Genomic DNA, 21,270 nt, shown 5'->3' with positions numbered 1-21,270 from the left:
CTCATCGCTACAACTCCCGTACGGGCTCGTGAGAGACGAAGGTCGAAAGCCATGCGTCCTCCGAAGCACAACCCAACCAGCCGTACTGCTTCTTAACACAGCGCGCCTCCAACCCGGAAGCCAGCCGCACCAATGTGTCGGAGGAAACACCGTGTACCTGGCCCCCTTGGTTGGCGCGCACTGCGCCCGGCCCGCCACAGGAGTCGCTGGAGCGCGATGAGACAAGGATATCCCTACCGGCCAAACCCTCCCTACCCCGGACGACGCTATGCTAATTGTGCGTCGCCCCACGGACCTCCTGGTCGCGGCCGGCTGCGACAGAGCCTGGGCGCGAACCCAGAGACTCTGGTGGCGCAGTTAGCACTGCGATGCAGTGCCCTAGACCACTGCGCCACCCGGGAGGCCCCATATTGACAGAAACTTAAACAGGAAACGCCTGTGCTCAGGTCTATCCAGCGCTGGTCTGACAAATCGTATTTCACGCTTCAAGATTGCTTCAATCACGTGGACTGGGATATGTTCCGGGTAGCCTCAGACAATAACATTGACGTATACGCTGACTCTATGAGTGAGTTTATTAGCAGGTGCATCGGTGATGTACCCACAGTGACTACTAAAACCTTCCCGAACCAGAAACCGTGTATTTATGGCAGCATTCGCGCAAAACTGAAAGCGCGAACCATCGCTTTTAATCATGGCAAGGCGACTGGAAACATGACTGAATGCAAACAGTGCAGCTATTCCCTCCGCAAGGCAATCAAACAAGCAAAGCATCCGTATAGAGACAAAGTAGAGTCGCAATTCAACGGCTCAAACACGAGACGTATGTGGCAGGGTCTACAGTCAATCACGGAATAAAAAAGAAAACCAGCCCCGTTGCAGACATCGACGTCTTTCTCCAAGACAAATTAAACAACTTCTTTGATCGCTTTGAGGACAATACAGTGCCGCTGACACAGGCCCGCTACCAAAGCCTGTGGGCTCTCCTAAAACATTTAAATGTGTTAACCCTTGCAAGGCTGGGACGGCATCCCTAGCCGCGTCCTCAAAGCATGCGCAGACCAGCTGGCTGGTGTGTTTACGGACATATTCAATCAAGCCCTATCCCAGTCTGCTGTGCCCACATGCTTCAAGATGGCCACCATTGTTCCTGTTCCCAAGAAAGATAAGGTAACTGAACTAAATGACTATCGCCCTGTAGCACTCACTTTTGTCATCATGAAGTGCTTTGAGAGACTAGTCAAGGACCATATCACCTCCACCCTACCTGATACCCTAGACCCACTCCAATTTGCTTTCTGCCCCAATAGGTCCACAAACGACGCAATCGCCATCACACTGGACAAGAGGAATGATGTTCATTGACTACAGCTCGGCATTTAACACCATAGTACCCTCCAAACATTAAGCTTGAGACCCTGCCCTGTGCAACTGGGTCCTGGACTTTCTGACGGGCCGCCCCCAGATGGTGAGGGTAGGAAACAACATCTCCACCCGGCTGATCCTCAACACTGGGGCCCCACAAGGGTGCGTTCTCAGCTCTCTCCTGTACTCCCTGTTCACCCATGACTGCGTGGCCATGCACGCATCCAACTCAATCATCAAGTTTGCAGATGACACTACAGTGGTAGGCTTGATTACCAACAACGACGAGACGGCCTACAGGGAGGAGGTGAGGGCCCTCGGAGTGTGGTGTCAGGAGAATAACCTCTCACTCAACGTCAACAAAACAAAGGAGAGGATTGTGGACTTCAGGAAACAGCAGAGGGAGCAGCCCCCTATCCACATCGATGGGACAGTAGTGGAGAAGGTGGAAAGTTTTAAGTTCCTCGGCGTACACATCACGGACAAACTGAAATGGTCCACCCACACAGACAGCGTGGTGAAGAAGGCGCAACCCCAAGAGGCTGAAGAAATTTGGCTTGTCACCTAAAACACTCACAAACTTTAACAGATGCACAATCGAGAGCATCCTGTCGGGCTGTATCACTACCTGGTACGGCAACTGCTCCGCCTACAACCGCAAGGCTCTCCAGAGGGTAGTGAGGTCTGCACAACGCATCACCGGGGGAAAACTACCTGCCCTCCAGGACACCTACACCACCCGATGTCATCGGGAATGATCATCAAGGACAACAGCCACCCGAGGCACTGCCTGTTCACCCCGCTATCATCCAGAAGGCGAGGTCAGTACATGTGCATCAAAGCTGGGACCGAGAGACTGAAAAACAGCTTCTATCTCAAGGCCATCAAACTGTTAAACAGCCATCACTAACAAAGAGTGGCTGCTGCCAAAATACAGACTCGAATCACCGGCCACTTTAATACATTTAATAAATGGATTTAAATAAGGTATCACTAGTCACTTTAAATAACGCTACTTTAATAATGTCTCCATATCCTACATTTCTCATCTCATTTGTATATACTGTATTCTATACCATCTACTGCATCTTGCGATGGCCATCGCTCATCCATATATTTATATGTATATATTCTTATTCATTCTTTTACATTTGTGTGTATAAGGTAGTCGTTGTGAATTTGTTAGATTACTTGTTAGATATTACTGCACTGTCGGAACTAGAAGCACAAGCATTTCGCTACACTCGCATTAACATCTGCTAACCATGTGTATGTGACCAATAACATCTGCTAACCATGTGTATGTGACCAATAACATCTGCTAACCATGTGTATGTGACCAATAACATCTGCTAACCATGTGTATGTGACCAATAACATCTGCTAACCTTGTGTATGTGACCAATAACATCTGCTAACCATGTGTATGTGACCAATAACATCTGCTAACCATGTGTATGTGACCAATAACATCTGCTAACCATGTGTATGTGACCAATAACATCTGCTAACCATGTGTATGTGACCAATAACATCTGCTAACCATGTGTATGTGACCATTAACATCTGCTAACCATGTGTATGTGACCAGTACAATTTGATTTGATTTGACTACGGTTAGCTAGCTGCACAACTATGTTAGCATAGTCAAAAATGCTACCAAAAGGTAGCACATTGTTCGTTCTTAATGGCCAGAAATTAGCATGTGAGAGCAATGAATTATACATTTAATCAAAACTGTTCAATAAAAAAAAACGTATTCAGTTCGAAGTCTAATTGTCCCTTTATGGACGATGTAAAACTGCATTGTTGGTTATGGGCTTGTAAGTAAGAATTTCACTGTAAGGTCTACATCTGTAGTATTTGGCGCATGTGATTTGATTTGATTTAGTCTCGTTCTTATCCAACGTCTAGATATTGAGATAGGTAGGGGCAAGAAATTTTATTTTTTCCCCTAATGCTAAGGACCCTGTAAAAATCCAGTATGTGGTTCTCGGTAACGGCCAGATGGCTCATGATGAGAGGCGGGGAGTGTGTTGTGTACCTTCAAGTTGATTTGCACATTTTAATAGACATTGGTGTCATATTGGCTTAGATATGATTATAGGGAGATTTGAATTTATTAACATTGCGCTTCAACCAATGCATGTACTATTGTGGGGGCGATACAATAATATACTGTACATCGATCTAATCTTAGGATTGGTTAGGGTGTGACGTGTCACAGTTCAGTGTTTGCAGACCAGCGATGTGGAGACAAGAGCATCTGTTTGTGGTCTGAATCGCTGAGTCACATGCATTCTTTTTCATACTGTAATATATCGGTTCTCAAGACAATTCAGAGAGCACTTGGATATCATACTCCATTTTGTCCTATACCTGGTTGTTGGTCTTCATTTGTCCAGCACTATCAGTAACATGTTGAACATGATTTACCTGTAAGAAAATACAAACATTTCAGCATAATTTCCAAATGCATTACTTTTATGTGGTGAAATGTGGGAGAGAGGTGAACTTAAACAGAAAGACCTAAAAACAAGAGCACAGGAACATGCCGAAATATTACACAACCTTTTGACATTTCAGCCTAGCATGGTGAGATTTTACCACAGAACGTTGTCAAAACGTTTTCAAGGCTTAGAGTGGAAATCTTTTTTTTCAGGTTAAGATTGCATTGGCAGTGTCATCTCATACACTATCACATCTGCAAACTATTGAAAGCTATTTTAGGAGAGCACTGACCAAGTTTTCTTTAGGTTTCAAATTCCAGAAGTGATGTCACTCAAACACGTGCACAAAGCACATTTCTTCCTCTCATTGCTAATGTATCTGAAGCTAGGTATAAAATGCACTTAAACACAGATCTAGGATCAGATTACTGTACTTTCAAACCTAATCTTTACTAGCAGGAGAACGAAAACAATCTGACCACGTATCAGTGGTTAAAGGTACACTATGGAAGTTTATTTGCTAATTGTTTTACCTCAGATTTGGCTTAAATTTGAACTGTATGGTTTATATACAATCTGGTGTCATCTTACTCCATATATTACCTCATTGAACCACACAATCCATTATTTTACAAACCTTCGCAATAAGCTTTTGCTCATGGGCGTGGGGAGGTGTGCCCCTCTCTGTCAAATGCTGTAATTTCTGGATTAAATGTATGTAAAGGGTATTACGGGACCCTTTTTGACTCAGGAGCACCTCCCAGAAGCAAAGCATTTGGTATGTAACATTAAGAGCACCTTCTACCTAAGCCCCATCTCAACACAATGTTTATTCTTCCTCCTTTAACTCCTATAACCAACGGGACAGACTAACACAACCCAATACAGGCTCCAATGCCAGCAAAGCAGCAGGGGACGGTTCATTGTTCCAGATGAGAGGTGGTTTGTATTCATTAGGGTACACAACGAAAAACGCCCCCCCCCCCCCGAAAAAAACAAAATGTGCAACTGGAAAAAAAAAGTTGAGTTTCTTATTTTCTAAACATCTGGTAGTCCCTCCCTGTTTTAGTCTGTATTCTTCTGTTTGGTGCCTAATGAACATGCCCTGAGAATTGGCGCACCTACAGTGTGTGGTTTGGTTTGTCTTTGTAAAACAATCAATAGATCTGTTGGATATGACACTATGTTGCACTGCGTGCCTTTATCAGTGTTAACAATATCGTTTCTAATCTTGAACAAACCTTCCATGCATTATACAATCGTTAAAATAGGTTTCAAGGGCTTACAGGTTTTTGGGGTTTTGATTGGATGAGCTAAAGCTGACAAAGGTGGATATGGATAAAGATGTGAGTGTTTTACTTGGTTTTATTTGCTCTGCTTTGTCATTTTACTATGGATTCAAACAACTGAACTCCTATTGTAACAATGCATAACGATATAACAACAACTTGATATGCTAAGCACTTTTCATATTTAACAGTATAAGTGCATTCATTATTACCACTTCTTATTCTACTCACATATTTGCAAATTCTGGAGAGAGAGAGAGAGTACTTAGAAAAACGTTGTCTGAATTCTGTTTTTAGTGTCAAAATATTCCTTGAAATTGCAGATACAAAAGGAATCTCAGAGGGTGTATCAATCTACAAAAAGGGAATTGAAACTGTACTGCGTGTATTTTCAGGCCAAAATAAATAGCTGTATAAATATCCAAACCACGGTGATGCATACTCTCATAACCCCATGACAACACAGCAAGCTTACACCCCCTGATTAGAAAATGTAGAAGTTGTGGATGAAGTACTGAATAAAACATGAGTCAAGGTGTCAACAAAAGTGCACTCTTAGAAAAAGAGAGACGCTGTCTAGAATCTAAAAGGGTTCTTCAGCTGTGCCCATAGGAGAACCCTTTGGAGAACCCTTTGAAGAATCCTTTTCGGTTCCAGGTAGAACCCTTTCGAGTTCCATGTAGAACACTTTACACAGAGGGATCTACATGGAACCCAAAAGAGTTCTACCTGGAACCAAAAAGGGTTTATCTGGAAGCAAAAATGGTTCTCCTATGGGGACAGCTGAATAACCCTTTGGAACCCTTTTTTTCTAAGAGTGTACAAGAGTCAAAACAGTTTTTCAATGTTGGCATTTTTATCATAATGTCCCAAATGGCACCCTATTCCCATAGGGCTCTGGTCAAAAGTAGTGCACTAAATAGGGAATAGGGTGCAATTTGGGATGCACCCTATGTCAGTCCCCCTGTTATTTCACTTCCTCTCATTATACATGCAAGCACCTGGCAACCACTCTCCAGCACTACAGTGTAAACAATCTGGGCCGGCCCTAGCCTTTTGGGGGCCCTAAGCAAGTATGGTTGGGGGGGCCCCCATCTCGTGGCAAAACATTTTAGTGGCGCCTCTCTTGACAGCGGAAATAAATTAAAAATGCAAAGTTAAATTCCTGCAGTTCTACACATTTTTCCATGGGGCAAAGAGAGACATTTAGCAATTTTATAAAACTACATGAGCAAAGTCATTGTAGCCTTTCATTTCACTTTCCCTGGCTGTGAGAACCATGGCATGAGCACAGGCTGACTTGGCAATGCTGTAGTGTCCATTACAATGTAGAATCTTGTTCAAACCGTTCGGTTATCCATATTACCAGAGGTTCCCCTTGTTCTTCCTATGGTAGTTTCACAGCTGAAATGTATTGTTTAACCTGTATTTAACTAGGCAAGTCAGTTAAGAACAAATTCTTATTTACAATGACAGCCTATCCCGGACGACACTGGGCCAATTGTGCGCAGATGTGATATAGCCTGGATTTGAACCAGGGACTGTAGTGGTGCCCCTTGCGCCACTCAGGAGCCCCATGGAACATGACAACAATTTGGGAGATAACAATAGATGTTTAAGTCAAAGATACTGGTTTCCCATATCCATCTGTGGCAAAGTTTTCCATAAATACTTGACAAATATAGCTCCAGAAACAGCCATTCAGTAGCCTAATCAGTAGGCTAATATTTTGAATACTGTCTAGCAACAACATATAACATAAGCTAGCTAGGGAGGGTTAGCAAGCTACGTAGCTAGCTACACTGACAGCTGTTAGTGCCCTACTAGTTGTTATTTCTCCACTCCACATGGAAATCCCCACAACCTTTCCACCCACATTTCGTGAATATGTATTAGCAGCCTACGTCATTCTTCGTGCCGTGCGTGCCCGATCGGTATTCGGCTATGATTAGTACACGTTTAGATAGCTGACAATTAGCCATGTACATTTTTTGATTGGTATTTAGTCTAACCAGCTAATTGAGTGACTGACATTAGAAGAGAAAAATTGCTGATGCACAACCACATTTTGAAATTGCAACTGGTGTATTTTAATATTCTTACTCTCAATAGCAAGTTGAGATGCCGACTGAGTTCCCCAAAAATTCTTGAGGGCCCGCTAGTGGCAGGGTGCCCTAAGCGACTGCTTATGTTGCTTTTGCCTGGCCCTGTAGACAATGTACACTGATACAGAGCAAGGCTGCAAAACAAATACAAAAAAACGATTAAGTAGCCTGTTATATGCCTGTAGCAATACAAGCAGTCGGCATATAATGTTGTGTACTACCTGTTTTCTATAAGAAGTGGCTTCTGCATAAAAATTAAGAACAGTAATGTATAATTGAGTGGATTAAAGTTATATGTTCATTATGCAACAGCCTAGTTTGCCATATTTAATCAGAAGATTCAATGACTCAATTTATAATTTTAATAATACATTTGACATTATACTGTAATAATGTCCTACTGTCCAGACACCTATAGACCAACCTAGGCTGAGCAGCCAATTTGTGGATGATCAACTGTTCAGTAATGAATGTGTTTAAAAACACGTGTCTGTATGGAATAGGTGTTGATGTTATGGACCCATGATTCACAAGGCTGCCCACGCTGCGGGGTTTCTTGGAGGGGTTTGTCTGTTGCAGCAGGGGGAGCAGCAAAACAGCGATGTTCCACCCTACGTCACGAAGAGCAAAATCTACAGACTCAAATCTCCTCTCCTGCAAGCTGCGCATTAAATACCGGAGTCCACACAGATGGATTTTTAGAGGCAGACCTCAATGCGGACGGAACGACATGCACTATCTGATATTTCAATCCGTTCGATACAACATGAGATCAACAGTCTAAAGTTTAATATTTTCATCGTTTGTGTTGATACGTGAGTATTCTGTGCCAAATTAGTATGTAATCTTTATGCACGCACGCATTGACATCCGCGTGTCTATGGGCTATCTATTGTTTTTCCTGTCTTAATCTAATTATTTTCGATAAAATAACATTGGTACAAAAGAGGGGATACGGATGGTGGGCGGTGTATAGTCCATTGTTCCCACTATGCGGTAGTTTTTGACCGCATCTAATTGCCAGCATCCAGCCCGCATCTTTGGCACGTCAGCGGCTCCTTGCCTTCTCAATTGAACGCGAAAAGGATGGAATTTTATAGACGTCTACTCTGAACCAAGCAGTTCTCGTTAAAAACCATGCAGATTAAAATAGTCCTCTCAAAATTACTATCTAGTTATTTATTCAGATATTAAAAGGAGCACCATAACACTCACCTTAAGCACTGGTATGATTCAAGATGTAGATGCTATGTCAACCAGTCACTGACATGGACCATTCCTGACCTTATCATTTTGTAGGCTATAAAGAACGAAATTAGCAGATATTACTCTCATTGACGCTACAAAACACGTTTATGTAGTGAAATAGATTAAAGCCCAGGGCTTTTGAGACTATAATGACAGTAATGTTTTCAGTTTTTCCTTCCTGTGGTGGTCTTGCATAGTCATTGACTTCCCTCTCTTTGATCCAATGAGAATGCTGAGTTAGCATATAACACTTGGGTAATTTTTTGCTGGGAATCTAAAACCGTTTACGGGTATGGGTGGAATTGATGGGCTCAAAAATCGAACACCTGCGGGTCGGGACATTCCTGTCTACATATTTTCTCACAGGACCTTCTTGATTATCCTTCCTGAATTGAATTTGTGCAGTAGTCTGTACACTCTTGGAAAAAAATTGGAGTACCCTTTTCGCTTCCAAGTGGAACCCTTTTGGGTTCCGTGTAGACCTCTCCTTGGACAGGGTTACATGGAACCAAAGTTTTTTTTTCAAAGGGTTCTCCTATGGGGACAACCAAAGAACCCTTTTAAGTTCTAGATAGCAATTTTTTTCTAAGAGGGTTTGAGGACTTGGAGTAAGGTTTACAAAAATGTCCAAGAGACCCTATCATGATGTAAAAAACAAACAAAAATACTGCAACAAACTGGCCCTATTTTGCTGCTTTAGATGAAGTGCCAGCCTATCTCTGGTACATTGTTAAAATAATGCCCATTCAGGCGCATCGTACTAAATCACTTTTTCAATTCTAAAAGGAGGAATTAATGGTGCACAACTAATACCAAGCACTGTAAGAAATGCAAATATTTATTAATCAATCAAGAGAGTATTTAAAAAAAAAAAAAAAAAGAGGTTGCCAATTGTTGTCTCCCTGCCTGCTCCCATACAGATCCCCAGATAAACAGTCATCATGCCGGAGCAGAGCAACGACTATCGCGTGGTGGTGTTCGGCGCCGGAGGTGTGGGGAAGAGCTCCCTGGTTCTCCGCTTCGTCAAGGGGACCTTCCGCGACAGCTACATCCCCACCGTGGAGGACACATACAGACAGGTGATTAGCTGCGACAAGAGCATCTGCACGCTCCAGATCACAGACACCACAGGCAGCCACCAGTTCCCCGCCATGCAGCGTCTGTCCATCTCCAAGGGCCACGCCTTCATCCTGGTCTACTCTGTCACCAGCCGTCAGTCTCTGGAGGAGCTCAAGCCCATCTACGAGCAGGTGTGTCAGATCAAGGGCGAAGTGGAGACGTGTCCCATCATGCTGGTGGGCAACAAGTGCGACGAGACGTCGGCGCGCGAGGTGGAGACCACGGATGGCGACGCCACGTCCAAGAAGTGGAAGTGCGCCTTCATGGAGACGTCGGCCAAGACCAACCACAACGTCAAGGAGCTCTTCCAGGAGCTGCTCAACCTGGAGAAACGCAGGACTGTCAGCCTCCAGATCGACGGCAAATCGAAGCAGCAGAAACGCGCCGAGAAGCTCAAGGGCAAGTGTGTGGTCATGTGACGTGGACTTAAGGAGAAGGAGGTGGAAGTGCAGGAGGCCCGAAAAATCTCAAAGGGACGAAGGGCAAGGAGCGAGGGAGAAACAAGGTTTGGAGGGGGTTCGGACTCTTGCCATGGGGCAGACCGTGCATCGTAAGACACACTCCTGCAGACAAGCTAAAACACCTGGAAGTTTACATCCAACGGAAAGAGTGGAACAAGGGTATGCCTACTACACTAAGATTTATTCAGCCTGACTCATTGTCACATCCAACAGCCAATCAAACAGAGCGGAAGACACCCCGTGGAGAAGAGTTCTCCTTTTCAGCCACATACACAAAGAGATGCTTTGAATGAAATCATACTAATTCCAAGTTTGCAACCAAGAGGATTCTTTAATTGAATCTACTGTAGAATTGCACCCGTTCGAGGTCTCAACACTAATCAGCACCAGTGCTTGGCAACCTTCCCCTAGCGCCCAGAGACCCCTAACCTCCACGAAAACCCCAGAGACAGACAGAGCTGAGCTAAACAGAGGCAGTCCGAGAGATGCATGGATCCCATAGCTGACATTTTAGAAACCACTAGATTTTTATGTCTGCAAAACATTGACGGAAGCCAAGGAGTAAAATGGTGACCAGGAAAAGTACATTTTAGAATGGAATCCAACTCATATTTTACTCCCAAGATTATTGCTATACAGGAGCAGTACTCTTAGGAGCGGACGTGGCACTTGAGTCAAACTGTCAGGCTGTCTGTTAGGTACTTAAACACAAAATACAAATGTTTTACTCTATTGGTTTTTTATTTCTATTTATATAGTTTAGTATTTGTTTTTGTGAAGGTTATATTTTCTATTTATACTGTTCGAAGTTACGGCCAATGTATCCCCAATATCCCCAAGAGAAGTTATACATACATGGATTTATGGTCAGATCTGTACCATTGATGGTGGTGTGACGTGCATTTAGAAATATATGTTTAACCAATATTTATAGTGTTATAGTCCATTTGGACAAGGATAACTATAATTAACTACAATGGAAAAAGGCACTATAAACCTGTTAAGATTGTGTAGCAAAGACTATTCCTTAGTATTGAGACTAGTTTTGATCATAGATCATAGTTGTAGATTGCGTTGCAGTCGAATTGATATACATTGTTAGTTATCATTTGAGATGTTTTCGATAGACTTCTATCAGCGGCAATGGCAGAGGGAGATAGGAGCTTCACAGCAATATTACCTAGATAAACTGTGTGATTTGTGATGTCACTTCCTTTGGAGGTATTGGGTTGCCATTCATTTATTTCCTTGTCACCACCATATTTATTACCATCATCATGCATTATATGCAAATGTGTATGTCTTGTGTCAACATAGCTTAAGGTTTTTTTTTTTACATTTTTATAATAGGAATGATATTTTACCGTAAATTAGAGGAAGACAATTTAACATAGGAAATAAGCATAGATTCACTTTTTCAACTAATCTAAATTTCATTGCTTCTAGAAAACATGAGGTGTAAACATAACATGTCTGTGTCGACAACTTGTGTTACCCTTTTCAAAATAAGGTACTGTCACAAAATGGCAGACAGAGCAAACATATAACACTATATAGTGACAGTTGTGGTATTTATCAGTGTGTTACGATAAAGACAGAATGAGAGTTAAAAATATTAAAATATCCCTCACACGGAAAACAAATGTTTCTAGCTGACTTTATCCATTTCAGCAGACCTGTGTCACGTATGTACACATTGAACATATATCTGCTTCGTTCACTTTGTTTTGGAGAATCATACTCAATATGTAACCGTGTATTTTACATTATATTTATTGTTAAAACCTTGGCAGACAATTGAAATGAAAGGAATGGCATGTGTGTAGATATTTTCAGTACGGCGGGTGTTACTATAAGCAGTGCGTTCTGGGTTCATAGTTAGCTTGTATTGCGGCACTGGCTAGCTTTGTACACAGAGCAAGTGAGTAGAGAAACTGTAAGATATTGAACAAGTCAATAATGTTGTTAAATCGAGTTAGATAGGTTTATGCAAATAGGCTCATCCAAAGTAACTAGAGGATGACAGTTCAAATACCTTCCTTAAGTAAACGAAGTGGATCGTCAGAGTACAGTAAAACATCATCAGTGAAGTGTTACGTGGGTTAGGAAAGTCTTACGTGGGTTAGGAAAGTCTTACGTGGGTTAGGAAAGTCTTACGTGGGTTAGGAAAGTCTTACGTGGGTTAGGAAAGTCTTACGTGGGTTAGGAAAGTCTTACGTGGGTTAGGAAAGTCTTACGTGGGTTAGGAAAGTCTTACGTGGGTTAGGAAAGTCTTACGTGGGTTAGGAAAGTGCTTCAAGACCAATGCTACAAGAATTCAAGCCTATTTTCAGTCGATTTCAAAGCCAGAATTATTGAATTTCATATTTAACACTGTTTTAATCCAATGCCTGTATAGACATCATGTGTGCCTACATGTTTATATTTAATTGTATATATTGAGTCACAAGAATAAAGGAAATGATGCATTTAACACGGCACTTGTCCTTTTATTAAACCCTATTGGTGTACATGTTTTTTGTCTTGATATGAAAATGAATGTTTCGTGTATGAGTACGAACGCTACGCTATTGGAATACTACACCATTGACCTCAATCTCATGGAAGCAAATGTTCATTGCTAGTGCCAATATTCTACAGCTTACAGGCAGACTAAGTCAGTAAAATAGGATAATACGTAAAAAATTAAAACTGGGGCAAAAGGCACTGAAAGCAAATACCTTTATTAATCACTGATTCGCTGAAACATGAACTGACCTAGACAATACAGTATCTATCAAAGCAACTTGATGGGGACATTCTTTTAAAATGTTGACCTTTATTTAAACTAGGCAGGTCAGTTTAGAACAATTTCTTATTTTCAATGGCAGCCTAGGAACAGTGGGTTAACTGCCTTGTTCAGGGGCAGAACGACAGATTTTTACCATGTCAGCTCGGGGATTCATCTTGCAACCTTTCGGTTCCTAGTCCAACGCTCTAACCACTAGGCTACCTGCCGCCCCAAATCTTGTTAAGTAATAGAAGTAATGGAAGCTTTTTGTCGCTCTCTGTAAAGTGCAACCTTTGAAAATCAATCCCTCAGTTTACTTATTTTTTTTTACCTGACCTCACTTGGGAAAAGTTCTACTGTTGACTTAGATTTGAGTTCATCACTGTTACTGTTCTCAAACAACCAGCATCTCAGAGTACAAGTGCTAATCTAGGGCCATGTCATCCCATGTCCATATAAATCTTAGTCATTATGATCTGAAAGGCCAAACACTAATTCTAGATCAACACTCCTACTCTGAGATGCTTTATGAATATGGACCTTGAAACTTGTGGAGATATCTCCATACTTCTTACTGTTCTCACAAACCATGTTACCAGCGGTCAGATGATGACCAGCTAGCCATTTTCCTGCGTGTCCCCAATTGAAAGAGGCAGTTAATTACCGTACTGCATATAGCCCTGGGAACAGGAGGAGAGCAATAGACACTAAAGGGAGCAGGCAGCAGGAACAGCTACAGTATTGCCATGGTTTGGGTGTGTGTGTGTGTGTGTGTGTGTGTGTGTGTGTGTGTGTGTGTGTGTGTGTGTGTGTGTGGACATGTTTAACTATTCTTGGGACCAGAAGTCACCACAAGAATAGTAAACAAACCACAATTTGACCAACTGGGGACATTTTGTTAGTCCCCAAGAGGTCAAATGGTATTTCTAGGGGGTTTAAGATTAAGGTTAGAATTAATGTTAGGGTTGGAATTACGTTAAGGGTTGGTTGTTAGGAGCTAGGGTTAGTTTGAGGGTTAGGAGCTAGGGTTAGGGGTAAGGTTACGTTTTTGGGTTAAGGTTAGGGTTAAGGTTATGGTTAGGGTAAGAGTACGGGTTAGGGTTAGGGGTTAGGGAAAATAGGATTTTGAATGGGACTCAATTGTGTGTCCCCACAAGGTTAGCTGTACAATTTAGTTTGTGTGTGTGTTTGCGTGTGTGTGTAATCAGGGAGCGAGGCTCATTACGGCAAAGTGAAGTGCCTATGAGGATATAATGGAACACCTGCCAGCACCAAGTGCTTATGCCTGTATTGTGGTGGCCGCTTGGCAGGCAGAATGGGCCACTTCATGATGGGGAAATGCTAATGCTATGCTAACCTTCTTAGATGGCTCAATATAAGCTATTTGCTGCAGTACAGTAGGTTCTCACTGTGTCCTGATGAAGGGAGAGGAATGAGTGTGTAATACTGATACTGATAAGGTTTTCTATCTGCTTTTGCACGCCCGTGAAAGGAATTGAATGGCACAGCCTTTACGAAATGGTTCAATTCACAGTCATTCCAACGTACAAGTAACAGAAAAAACATGCCATTGCTCAATTCAAGACCTATGTATGGTATTATACTATCTAAAGGGTGTCAATCTAAAACGGAATACATCACTTCCACGTCTCAGCTGTTCAAATCAACTCAGGTACACTGACTCGCCATGATTTGATTGTAGTCACATGATCATTTCCTGCCCATGTCTGCATTCAATTCTACATCAATGATTAGGCCCTCATGGCCGTCATGGTGCTCAGCATACAAACAGCATCCTGCTGTCTAGTGTCTCAAACTGTCTGGTGTCTAGTGTCTCAAACTGGGTGGTGTCTAGTGTCTCAAACTGGGTGGTGTCTAGTGTCTCAAACTGTCTGGTGTCTAGTGTCTCAAACTGTCTGGTGTCTAGTGTCTCAAACTGTCTGGTGTCTAGTGTCTCAAACTGTCTGGTGTCTAGTGTCTCAAACTGTCTGGTGTCTAGTGTCTCAAACTGTCTGGTGTCTAGTGTCTCAAACTGTCTGGTGTCTAGTGTCTCAAACTGGGTGGTGTCTGGTGTCTCAAACTGGGTGGTGTCTGGTGTCTCAAACTGGGTGGTGTCTAGTGTCTCAAACTGTGTGGTGTCTAGTGTCTCAAACTGTGTGGTGTCTAGTGTCTCAAACTGTCTGGTGTCTAGTGTCTCAAACTGTCTGGTGTCTAGTGTCTTAAACTGTGTGGTGTCTAGTGTCTCAAACTGTCTGGTGTCTAGTGTCTCAAACTGTCTGGTGTCTAGTGTCTCAAACTGTCTGGTGTCTAGTGTCTCAAACTATCTGGTGTCTAGTGTCTCAAACTGTCTGGTGTCTAGTGTCTCAAACTGTCTGGTGTCTAGTGTCTCAAACTGGGTCGTGTCTAGTGTCTCAAACTGGGTGGTGTCTAGTGTCTCAAACTGTCTGGTGTCTAATGTCTCAAACTGTCTGGTGTCTAGTGTCTCAAACTGTGTGGTGTCTAGTGTCTCAAACTGTCTGGTGTCTAGTGTCTCAAACTGTGTGGTGTCTAGTGTCTCAAACTGTCTGGTGTCTAGTGTGTCAAACTGTCTGGTGTCTAGTGTCTCAAACTGTCTGGTGTCTAGTGTCTCAAACTATCTGGTGTCTAGTGTCTCAAACTGTCTGGTGTCTAGTGTCTCAAACTGGGTGGTGTCTAGTGTCTCAAACTGGGTGGTGTCTAGTGTCTCAAACTGTCTGGTGTCTAATGTCTCAAACTGTCTGGTGTCTAGTGTCTCAAACTGTGTGGTGTCTAGTGTCTCAAACTGTCTGGTGTCTAGTGTCTCAAACTGTCTGGTGTCTAGTGTCTCAAACTGTCTGGTGTCTAGTGTCTCAAACTGTCTGGTGTCTAGTGTCTCAAACTGTCTGGTGTCTAGTGTCTCAAACTGTCTGGTGTCTAGTGTCTCAAACTGTCTGGTGTCTAGTGTCTCAAACTGTCTGGTGTCTAGTGTCTCAAACTGTCTGGTGTCTAGTGTCTCAAACTGTCTGGTGTCTAGTGTCTCAAACAACAGCCTGGTGTCTAGTGTCTCAAACAACAGCCTGGTGTCTAGTGTCTCAAACAACAGCCTGGTGTCTAGTGTCTCAAGTGTCAGTGAAGTATATCTCCAGATGCTTGTCTGGCCACTCGGGTATGTCAAAGCAATGAGACGAGCGTTTGATCATTTTTTGCCTTTCTTCACTCACTCCCGTTTAATTTGATTTGAATAATTCAAGGCAGAGACTGTTTCCCCCCATGGTTGCGTAAGTAGATGACTGTGTCAGTGCATACTGAATCATAAGCCTGCATGTATTGACCTTCAGTGATTGTGTATGAAGGTGAGATTTATTTAGGCTATATTTACTTGTTCTCCTGGGGGGGATTCCTGCTATCAAAATGTCCGCTACTCCTTTTTTTGTGTGTCCAAGGACAACGTTTTGTTATAAGGAAGTTTTTATTTCTTTTGATGTTGGCTCTAAAAAGCAGGAACTTTTATATTTGTGAAGCTGTTGAGGTTTAGTTTGAGATACATTTCAGCTTATTGATGGTATATTTTCTCATAAAGTCTAAGTTTATCGTAGGTGAGTTGAGCTGCAATGCAAACAATCCTTCAAAATACTTTTGAATTACTTTTATTTTAATACAATTATTTTTTTGACATATTTTTATTTTCATCTTCATTTAACCATGATAAAAGTTATTGAGGTTAAAAACCTATTTTCCAAGGAGACCTGGCAATATATAGAAGGAGAATACGGCACTAAAATACAGTGTACACGGCATCAATTATCTTGACACATGGCTGAGATGAGATCAGATTACCAAACAACCCTATGTTGTCTACAGAGGAACAGCTGTGAGCTCTGACCTCCCAGTCATAGCACTCGGCTGAAATCGCTATGGCTAATTTCTGAATCCTGCCCACTCTGTCTGTTGCACAGGCAGCGCTAGCTAGCTCGCCTCATAGGCATACAAGGCAGCCAGTGGGACCAAGGGCGAGGCCAAACCCAGATGGAGATTAAGAATGACCATGGAGACCAGTGTGTCCATGCTTCTGGCAGCTCAGAGGGAGGAAGATCATTGGGTAATGTCAGCGGGAGGAGGGCTAGTGACTCAGCCGGTGGTGGTGGTCACTGGTCACACACACAAACAGAGGGAGAAGGCTAAGAGCTTCCCATGCTGCTAGTTGGCAGATGGTCTCAACATGTTATTGCCTTTCTTGAAGCCCCAGAGGAACAGAGGCAAAGCTAATAGATAAAAGCTAGCCATGCAACTAGTCGGCAGATGGTCTAGGAATTTATAATATTTCTTTGACTCTCATCATATATTCTCTATGCTGAAAAGAGGAATAATTACTACAAGGGAACCTTGTATTGGCCCTGTCTGACAGTCAGATCCTCTCCTTTGAGTGAGTGAAAACAGCTTGAATCTACGCTAATCGCACAGCGAGCTGGTTTACTGCTGGGTTACTGCAGTCTAGTGTATCTGTGTAATTCCAGCCACAAAGTAAAGTGATATTTCTCAAACGCTTTAAAAAGATTTGTCAGGGGATTGAGCCCACCCAATTCCTGTGTTAGGACTAACACAAAAATAGAGCAGACGATCTTCCTCGTTAACGCTTTAATTAGCCTACAGAACTCAATGCCCACAACAAAATACATATTTTGTTTTACTTCTTAAAAGGTGCAATTGAATACACCTTCAGCAATTAACTTATGTAGTAGACACATTGATACAGTACAACCTCTGTAACTGTCTGAAGTGGACATTGCCTTTCCATGAGATGCATATTGTGGGTGGCATATTGATCGGCTTTTGAGTTTAAAGCCGAAATAGCAGTCTTTCTGTGGATGTGATATGAGTATGTGGGATAGGCTTAATTGTTTCACTCGTTACGGTAAACAGGCTACCGTCTCATTCTACTTTAAGCATCTGAAGAAACCCAAGGGGATAGCAGCAGTACGGTGTGGGAGCTGTAAGCGTACCTCACAAGCAAAGTGACGTAAAAAGTACATATCCACAACTGCAATTGATAATTTCACTCAGGTATTAGGGGCGGCAGGTAGATGTGGAAGACATCTGAATGTGGAAGACACCTTTTAGTTGTACAACTGACTAGTTATCCCCTACAGCAGTGGTTCCCAAACTTGTTATAGTCCCGTACCCCTTCAAACATTCAACCTCCAGCTGCGTACCCCCTCTAGCACCAGGGTCAGTGCACTCTCAAATGTTTTTTTTTGCCATCATTGTAAGCCTGCCACTCACACACTATACATTTCTTAAACATAAGAATGACTGTGAGTTTTTGTCACAACCCATCTCGTGGGAAGTGACAAAGAGCTCTTATAGGACCAGGGTACAAATAATATAATAATAATCAATAATTTTGCTCTTATTTAACCATCTTACATATAAAACCGTATTTGTTCATCAAAAATTGTGAATAACTCCCCACAGGTTAATGAGAAAGGTGTGCTTGAAAGGAAGCACATAACTCTGCAATGTTGGGTTGTATTGGAGAGAGTCTCAGTCTTAAATCATTTCCCACACAGTCTGTGCCTGTACTTAGTTTTCATGCTAGTGAGGGCCGAGAATCCACTCTCACATAGGTACGTGGTTGCAAAGGGAATCAGTAACTTATCAGCGCAATTTGCCAAGGCAGGATACTCTGAGTACAGCCCAATCCATAAATCTGTCAGTGGCTTCTGATTAAATTAAACTTTCACAGAACCGTTTGTTGCAATTTCGATGAGGCTCTCTTGTTCAGATATCGGTAAGTGGACTGGAGGCAGGGCATGAATGGGATAACAAATCCAGTTGTTGGTGTCATCTGCTTCGGGATATTACCTGCGTTATTTCGCAACCAACTCACTCAAGTGCTTCGCTATATCACATTTGACATTGTCCGTAGACTTGAGTTAATTTGCACACAAAAAATCATACAATGATGGAAAGACCTGTGTGTTGTCCTTGTTAATGCAGTCAGAGAAGAGCTCCAACATCTTAATCATAGCCTCAATTTTGTCCCACACATTGAATATACACTGCACAAAAAAATAAAGGGAACACTTAAACAACACAATGTAACTCCAAGTCAATCACACTTCTGTGAAATCAAACTGTCCACTTAGGAAGCAACACTGATTGACAATAAATTTCACATGCTGTTGTGCAAATGGAATACACAACAGGTGGAAATTATAGGCAATTAGCAAGACACCCCCAATAAAGGAGTGGTTCTGCAGGTGGTGACCACAGACCACTTCTCAGTTCCTATGCTTCCTGGCTGATGTTTTGGTCACTTTTGAATGCTGGCGGTGCTTTCACTCTAGTGGTAGCATGAGACGGAGTCTACAACCCCTACAAGTGGCTCAGGTAGTGCAGCTCATCCAGGATCGCACATCAATGCGAGCTGTGGCTAGAAGGTTTGCTGTGTCTGTCAGCGTAGTGTCCAGAGCATGGAGGCACTACCAGGAGGCAGGCCAGTACATCAGGAGACGTAGAGGAGGCCGTAGGAGGGCAACAACCCAGCAGCAGGACCGCTACCTCCGCCTTTGTGCAAGGAGGAGCAGGAGGAGCAATGCCAGAGCCCTGCAAAATGACCTCCAGCAGGCCACAAATGTGCATGTGTCTGCTCAAACGGTCAGACACAGACTCCATGAGGGTGGTATGAGGGCCCGACACCATGCAGGACGTTTGGCATTTGCCAGAGAACACCAAGATTGGTAAATTCGCCACTGGCGCCCTGTGCTCTTCACAGATGAAAGCAGGTTCACACTGAGCACATGTGACAGACGTGACAGAGTCTGGAGACGCCGTGGAGAACGTTCTGCTGCCTGCAACATCCTCCAGCATAACCGGTTTGGCGGTGGGTCAGTCATGGTGTAGGGTGGCATTTCTTTTGGGGGCCGCACAGCCCTCCATGTGCTCGCCAGAGGTAGCCTGACTGCCATTAGGTACCGAGATGAGATCCTCAGACTCCTTGTGAGACCATATGCTGGTGCGGTTGGCCCTGGGTTCCTCCTAATGCAAGACAATGCTAGACCTCATGTGGCTGGAGTGTGTCAGCAGTTCCTGCAAGAGGAAGGCATTGATGCTATGGACTGGCCCGCCCGTTCCCCAGACCTGAATCCAATTGAGCACATCTGGGACATCATGTCTCGCTCCATCCACCAACGCCACGTTGCACCACAGACTGTCCAGGAGTTGGCGGATGCTTTAGTCCAGGTCTGGGAGGAGATCCCTCGGGAGACCATCCGCCACCTCCTCAGGAGCATGCCCAGGCATTGTAGGGAGGTCATATAGGCACGTGGAGGCCACACACACTACTGAGCCTCATTTTGACTTGTTTTAAGGACATTACATCAAAGTTGGATCAGCCTGTAGTGTGGTTTTCCACTTTAATTTTGAGTGTGACCCCAAATCCAGACCTCAATGGGTTGATAAATTTGATTTCCATTGATCATTTTTGTGTGATTTTGTTGTCAGCACATTCAACTATGTAAAGAAAAAAGTATTTAATAAGAATATTTCATTCATTCAGATCTAGGATGTGTTATTTTAGTGTTCCTTTTATTTCTTTGCTAATTGCCTATAATTTCCACCTGTTGTCTATTCCATTTGCACAACAGCATGTGCAATTTATTGTCAATCAGTGTTGCTTCCTAAGTGGACAGTTTGATTTCACAGAAGATAGCTCAGCTTTTTATGGCCTCTATTTCTCAACCTGTCACTCAAGGTTAGGCCAGATGTGAGGAGTCAGCTTGAGATTCTGGTGTCCCGCAAGGGTCGGTGTTGGGACCAATTATTTTTGCCAAAAAATATGTCTTCTCTTGTCCAGATCATCAAGTGATGGAGGTGCATTCCATTGTTGCATGTCTCCATCCAAATAGCCTTTTCAATCTGGTGCTTTGAATATAGGTCACTGCTTGAAAAAGTTCCAGAACAAAGCTTGGACTGCCGATTCAAATGAGCAGACAAATAGAGACAAATTGATTGATATGATACAACACAGATGACTGTTCCAACAACAGCCCTATTATTATGACTAAGTACATATTCCTCTTTATGATAACCTTAAAAGGGATATTTGAAAATATGAAAAAACAAGGAAACAGATGGCAGACTGAGCATGCTTCACTGTCAATAAGCGCTGGTTTTAACTGAGAGATAAGTGAATTTAGACTGAACCTGTTCCCGAGGATCAACTGAGGGGGCCGGAAAAACATTGTTATTCTGTGGGAGTCATTATCTATTTCTTTCTCTCTAGTCTATTTTAAATGTTGAACACAGGAGACCTCTAAAATGGTTTGCATGGGATATTAACCTAAGGAAAGAGAAAAAGAGTGCCCCTCTTCTCTTCAGCTGGCTATTTATATATCGCCCATCTACAGTAGCGGCCCAGCGGGTTCTGGGCTTTGGCCTTGGGGCTGAAACAATGCACATACACAT

The 21,270-nt window shown here is 42.9% G+C and overlaps 2 protein-coding genes across 7 annotated transcripts in view; one reads left to right on the top strand and one right to left on the bottom strand.

The window, feature by feature from the left end:
- syk (spleen tyrosine kinase) overlaps positions 1-21,270 on the bottom strand; it is a 107,324-nt gene that overhangs the window by 45,515 nt on the left and 40,539 nt on the right. The window contains exons 1-2 of one of the 6 annotated variants that reach the window (XM_055875530.1): positions 8,425-8,928; positions 3,745-3,801 (exon numbers count right to left, since the gene is read on the bottom strand). The exons of 1 other annotated variant lie outside the window; for it this stretch is intronic. The gene's annotated coding sequence lies outside the window, so the exon portion shown is untranslated. Of the gene's footprint in view, positions 1-3,744; positions 3,802-8,424; positions 8,929-21,270 lie in introns of those variants that run through there. 4 more of the 6 variants (XM_055875523.1, XM_055875528.1, XM_055875524.1 and 1 more) reach the window with 4 other exon arrangements.
- LOC129819029 (GTP-binding protein Di-Ras2) lies at positions 7,812-12,510 on the top strand. Its single transcript, XM_055875531.1, has 2 exons — positions 7,812-8,024; positions 9,378-12,510. Exon 2 carries the CDS (start codon positions 9,399-9,401, stop codon positions 9,993-9,995), a length of 597 nt encoding a protein of 198 aa, XP_055731506.1. The 5' UTR covers positions 7,812-8,024; positions 9,378-9,398; the 3' UTR covers positions 9,996-12,510.

Source organism: Salvelinus fontinalis, chromosome 21 (genome assembly GCF_029448725.1).
Source record: "Salvelinus fontinalis isolate EN_2023a chromosome 21, ASM2944872v1, whole genome shotgun sequence".
Classification (NCBI taxonomy): Eukaryota; Metazoa; Chordata; class Actinopteri; order Salmoniformes; family Salmonidae; genus Salvelinus; species Salvelinus fontinalis.
Note: the sequence above shows the minus strand (reverse complement) of the source record. Positions and strands in the feature narration are given on the sequence as shown.